This window comes from Eucalyptus grandis, chromosome 2 (genome assembly GCF_016545825.1).
Source record: "Eucalyptus grandis isolate ANBG69807.140 chromosome 2, ASM1654582v1, whole genome shotgun sequence".
NCBI classification, from domain to species: Eukaryota; Viridiplantae; Streptophyta; class Magnoliopsida; order Myrtales; family Myrtaceae; genus Eucalyptus; species Eucalyptus grandis.
The window spans coordinates 19,912,366-19,919,014 of NC_052613.1; the positions used below are offsets into that span (position 1 = coordinate 19,912,366).

The window sequence follows — 6,649 nt, forward strand, 5'->3', positions numbered from 1 at the left end:
TTTGGTGATTTCCCCATCTTTGGGATCCATAGTTCCTTCATGGTATTAGAAATTTTCTAATCCATAAAGTGGCAAGTGGAGAAGATACTCACATAACTAGTTCATCTTGTCAAGCTAATAATACCACTCTTAAACTTCAGATATATGATGCTGTTTTTCCAAGAAAAATTCAGTAGTTTATAACGAATGTTCGCCTCCTTATTCAGAATGAGTCTGAGGCTAGCTCTTTAGTATGAGTTTAACACTAGTGGTTTTAGACCAAACTAAGTGGAGGAACATCAGAACCATCGGCATAATATTGGTTGAGATCTTATTGCTTTAATTTTGTTTAGTCGATAGATCTAAACACTAATTAAAAATGTGAAGCTCAAGAGGGTGTTTCGGAACTTTCCTGTTCCAATTATGCCCTTCGCCATTTGCACCCTTTGATATCCCAAAGATTGCGTCCTTTAATATCATGGTAGAAAGTCTCTCTTAGTTCAAATATCTCAAATAAAATTCAAGTCCTTTACATGTTAAACAACACAACTCTTACTCATATCTTCACACGTAAAGGAACACAACTATTAGTATCCAAATATATTTTTCAAACTAAGCATGAAAGTAACAGGCATCAGAATTTAAGAATCATAATTATTATGAAAGAAACAACTATTAGTATCCAAATATATTTATCAAACTAAGCATCAGTAACATGATTCAAAATTAAGAGTCATCATTGTATAATCCTCATGACGCTTTGGTTCGAAAATGAAATTGAAGAAGTCCCACCCTCTTTTCTTCCTAGGCTTCAGTGGATGGTAGAGGCGATGCCAATAGATGGATTTGACCATTTCAACGTACAAGGGAGACTGTACGTATAGGAAAAAACAAACAGGGATGGCAGCCAACAAGGTCATTAGGATGTAAATCCATTTAAATCTTTCGCTGAGGATGATCGTAAGAGCAGAGCTGAACGCCACCAACGTAAAGGCCAAAGAGAGGAAGAGAGAAGTGATGCCCATTATCATCTTTCTTGGAAGCCAGTGGAGAATATCTTCGAACGTGTAGCATGGAGTAACAATGGCCAAGAACATCAGAGTGGCAGTGACAGAGGAGAAGAGAGCGAGAGCGTCTGCAAATGCGAATATCATGAATGAGTCATTCTTTAGAAAAATTGGGATCCCCGTACTGTTGTCGTAGCCCCCAGGAACTGTGAAAGCTGCAGCGATTGCTACTGCAATAATGAGAGTTGCAATGAGGCTACAAGATGATGATGATGTATTCTTCATCCACTCTCCTGCCTCTTTAAGCAAATCTTGACGCTGCTCTAAAAAAATTTCCCAGTATGTTTTCCCTCCCCTTTCTTTCGTTTCTACCAATTTAAGACTTCTAAAAGAAGGATCACCCCTATTTTCCAGTACCTTCAGAAAAATAAAGGATGCCTATCAATGTAAACGTAAATTAAAAAGAACAAAAGTACGGCAATTAAATAAGGTGAACCGACCTTAAATTTCAGAGTTTTAAAGGAAGGATCACTCCTATGTTCCAGTGCCTTAAGAAAAATAACCAACACCTGTCAATTTAATTTCAGATAAAAAGAGCACAAAAGGGTGACAAACAAATAAAATGATCAAACCTTGAACCACTGAAGTTCCTTCTGCAAAAGAAAAGCTGCTCCAGGAACATCTGCTGATACACATCTTGGTGACCATTCTACTACTGCCTCCATCAGTTCGCGGTTCGTAAAAATGTCATCACTCAGTTTTGGAATTCTGTTGTATGCGTTCACTAGTCTAAATAACTCAACTTGTCGTCCCTTCACAGCTTCTCTCATCAATTCTTTTGGGAAATTGTTGTCCCACATTAACTCTGGAAAATTGTCGAGACATAATTCGACAATTTCACGGGTTCCGCGAGATGCAGAGGCAAGGATAATGCCTGAAGTCAATAAAAACTTGACTATTTCCGAGGATTTCATATTTTCTTTTTCTCGAACAAGTTCTTTTGCAAACTCTAGTGAGCATTTGTGTCTAAACTTTGATTCTCCAAGCCTTTTGATGAAAGGTACTGCATGTAACATCAGATAAACATTTTCCCACAATGAGGAATCAAAAGGTTAAAGAGGCTATCACATTTTATCCAGGTTCTCATGTATATATAGTAGTTGAGAAGAAAATCGTGGATTCAAGAAAGCAAACTACATGCGGCTTAAAAATTAAAATGCATGCATTGTAGGATAGATGGATCTACCCACGAATGCACCCAATGTCATGAGAAAAAAAGAGTTCCTTTCTTTCTTTATGAAAAATGGGTAGATTCAGCGATTGATCAATAAATCTGTTTTCGATTGATAATTTTTACAGATTCACCTCATGAATACTTATTGTTTAGACTTTGAATTAAATCAAGTTGTATGATAATATAAGAATCAAGAGCCGGTCGATATTAGTAAAACCATGATCTCATAGTAATATTCTGAAAATGTCAATTTTAAACTTTAAGTTTCGAGATCTCTAGCTATGGATAAAATAAGGCGCCTTTTATGGAGAAACCATGGCAGGTTTGAATACCTGGTTTAGTGGCATGATTCCAGAGTGATGTCCTGAACCGCTTAAGTTCTGGTTGGACCACCACGAAGAGGAGAGAAGAATCATATCAGGAAATTAGGAATTGACGGCGAACAAAAAGATACATATGACACTCATGAATGAAGATTTCACGTGTAACTAGATATAATAATGCTTAAATTTGTTAGAGAACAACTTGGATCAATCCACCTCTGACCTTAAATCCAAATCTACAATTCTTGATAATTCTACTTGGCAATTTGACATTGAGTAAGACTTCTCAACTAACTTCACAAATGTTATTGTAGATACTAGTCGTGGCATACATCATGGTTTAGATAATAATTTGTATACATAGATGTAATCATTATTTCTTAATTTAGATATTACATAGATTAATATAAATACCTCGAGCCATCTTTGTATCTTTGGGTTTGTAAAATGATGTATCAACCAGACATAGAGGGATACCTAAAAATGATAATAGATAGAGTGAACACCATGTGAATAGAATTGCCGAATTCTACATATCTATATGTGGAAGAAGTACCTACATTTGTAAATACATTTTTCTCAAAAATTGAGTCTGTCTCCACTAGGGAAGTAAGACTTCATCTTCGCCAAGTCTCCCAACAAGCTACGGTTTATGTTATCTTTGGATGTCACTACAGGGTATTTGCGAGCTAAAGACAAGCCTATGTCTATTGAGACACAAGAATGAAAAAATTAATTTAATTAAACAGTCAAGGAAGTGAGATAAGATAAGGGAAAAATTAACCAATCACTCTTAAACATTTTATACAGATGCTAATTTAATCCTAAACTTTTTAATTTTATCAATTTAGTTTAAACCTTTACACGAATTTCCAATAAGTCCTCCAAGTAAATTTTTGCTAGAAATTGTCAATGTTAAGTGCCACAGTGCCACTTCAGCTTTAGGCAAAAATTGGATGGAAGGACTATATTGAAATTTCGGCAAAAGTTTATAATTAAATTGGCAAAATAAAAATTTAAGAACTGAATTAGCATATGTACAATAAGTTTAGGGTTGATGTAAAGTTTCTTCTAAGATGAGTGAGTGTGAAATCATACCCGGATGGTCGGCTAGAATAAGGCAGCTCATGGTGTTAAAATCTGGGGCGGATGTTGTTTCTTTGGCGAGGTACCGGATAACCTCCTTTTGCATAGGAGCATTTGAAATAGCATACGACAGGGCATTGGGTACAATATTATATAAGGAACCGGCTTCGTTTGCTTGAACTGAGGAACCGGCTTCGTTTGCTTGAACTAAGGAACGGGCTTTCTTTACTAGTACCTTCACCATCGTTATGCTTCCTCTTCGGGCAGCATCGTAGAGGGCACTCCTCAAAATGGATTCTTTGTATGCATTCCTCAAAATGGATTCTTTGTATGTTGGATCAGAGTCGACCGAGTCAATGAGCTTCTCGACCAATGGATAGTCATCTTGTGCGGCCATAACCGCAAATTCAAGCACACTAACGGATTTATTTCCTACAGTCATGACGTTTTCCATCATCTCTTTGAGATCTGTTGGGAATAGCGGATCCCCGAAAACCGGATTCGACACCGAATCGAACCCCTAAATCAATGCGGAAGACGAAGCCCGGGAAAACACGTATCACCGATCGTAAAGCACACCACGGATTTGAGCGTACCTTGTTAGCCACAGATTAAACACCAAAGCCAATAGAGGAAGAGAAACTGGCCCTGTTCGATCCGATGACACCTTGAAGGGAAGAAGAACGTGCCTTATACTTACTGTTTCTTCTTTTTGTTCTTGGAGAGAGAGAGAGCGCGCGGGAGAAGACGTACGTTCGTTTTCTGTTTCCAACAGGTGTCATCTCTCTCTCTCTCTCTCTCTCTCTCCTCCCTTTTATACCTTCCCCCATCCACGGGCCCTATTCCCGTGGGCCGGGCCTTTTGGGCCCAGCATGGGCGGACGGGCCTTAAGCCCATCACCAATTAAAACCATCATCTCCCACTCGCACATGGTGGGCCGAACAGTATTCTCTTTACCTCTCTTCAACATTCATACCGGTGAATAATCCGTGCGACCAGCATACTTTGAGAGCTCGTTGCTATACATCTGTTAGGAATATATAGCAGCTCATAATGGGCGTTACACTTCAAGTAGATTTAGTATGCAGTACCTAGATCGATTGATCACATTTATATCTCCATTGATCTCTTTTAAACAATGATATATATATATATATATATATATATATATATATATATATATTGTATTCACAATTATAATTATCACAAAGACAGTCATAATTGGTTGACCAGTGAATACAAAACCACAATGTGATTCTCCAAAATCGATCTTCCTCTTTCCTTCAAACTCTTAATTTCAATTCAGCTTGCTTTTCTAGAAATGTCCTATTAGATCGAATCATCTCATGACCATTGGCAACACCCTAAGATAGCAAACACTAAATAGAAATCTTGAGAATAAGTAAGAGTCTTGAGGGGACTAAAAATTGAGGAACTCTTTTCCTCAAGAGTCTCACACGTCATAAAAGTTGAGATCAAACTTTTTGCCACTCTTATTGGTCGTCTCATGCATACGTAGCATGAAATACGTATTACGGTATTAACTCATTTCCCATGGAGCGTATGTCTACACTTTTCAATACTGTACAGATGATAGTTCAGACATACCCAATGTCTAACTTGAGTTCACGTATCTACTCATTTACAAAATTCATCAGAACTCACATCTGGCATCATAGACAGATAAAGTAAAATATGTGGGTTATTTTACTTTCGGACATCTTTAGTATTATGTCCTCATCTTAACACTCAGTTAAGGCGACATACGTATTTTAAGCTTGAGCTCTCGATTATTACCTAGATAATAAGCTTAAAAACAGTCTCATCTCTATTTATCACATAGTAAACAGAGGTGATTACCCGTGTGAGTGGGCTAATCTTATATCTGTCCGACATACTTCTCAACTTAAAATAATGCACTGAGCATTAAGATGCATAAAAATCATACAAAGATTCATAGGCATTAATAATGAAACAACACTAGTTCATAATTGTGAACAACTTAGGGAAATTACAATTCAATACATTAGACTCTACGCAATCCTAGAAATTTTACATAACCACAAAACACATCTCTAGATATTGGCTTTGTCATGGGATCTGCTACCATTCTATGCGTAGATATGTACTGTAAGTTCACATCCTTTCGTGCAACCATATCTTTCATAAAGTTATACTTGGTATCTATATGTTTGGTCTTGCCATGATATTTTGGATCTTTGGTGTACGCTATAGCTGCTTGGCTATCACAAGTTAACCAACAATGGATTTGCAGCTTTCTCATTAACACCTAAATGATCCAAAATCTCTTAAGCCAAACTCCTTCTTGTACCGCTGCTGATAATGCCACGAACTCAGCTTCCATCGTGGACAAGGCTATACACGTTTGCTTTTACCGCTCCATGATATGGCGCCATTGTTCGAAGAAAGCAAATCCAGAGGTAGATTTTCTTTCATCTAAATCTCCTCCCCAATCAGCATCTGAATAGCCTTCAAGTCGCAGATCCTTTCTTTGGTAATTCAACTTGTAATCAGCAGTTCCCTTCAGATATCTCAGTATTCTCTTGACGGCCTTCCAATGTGCTGGACCTGAATTGGATTGGTATCTACTCACCATTCCAATTGTAAAACATATGTCGGGTCTTGTACACATCATAGCATACATCAAGCTGCCAACAGCACTAGCATAAGGAACATGTTTCATTTGTTCATTCTCTTGTGGAGTCCCTGGACACAGTCTATGGCTCAATCCTTCACCTTTTGCAATAGGAGTGTCTATGGGTTTACAGTCTTGCATACGAAATCGTTCAAGAACCTTATTTATATAGGTTTCTTGCGAAAGAGACAACGATCTCTTCGAATGATCTCTCGAAATCTTAACTCCAAGAATGTATGCAGCCTCACCCATATCCTTCATCTCAAAGTTAGAAGACAACCATCTCTTAACAAAGATAACCAACTCCATATTGCTTCCGCAATCGATATCATCAACATACAATGATATGATCACAAATTGATCA

At 37.5% G+C, this 6,649-nt stretch overlaps 1 protein-coding gene across 1 annotated transcript; it reads right to left on the reverse strand.

The window, feature by feature from the left end:
* Positions 1-686: 686 nt before the first annotated feature.
* On the reverse strand, positions 687-1,956 carry LOC120290561. The gene is made up of 3 exons (XM_039306858.1): positions 1,619-1,956; positions 1,487-1,534; positions 687-1,403 (listed from the first exon to the last, which is right to left on the reverse strand). Exons 1-3 carry the CDS (start codon positions 1,844-1,846, stop codon positions 687-689), a joined length of 993 nt encoding a protein of 330 aa, XP_039162792.1. The 5' UTR covers positions 1,847-1,956.
* Positions 1,957-6,649: the final 4,693 nt, after the last annotated feature.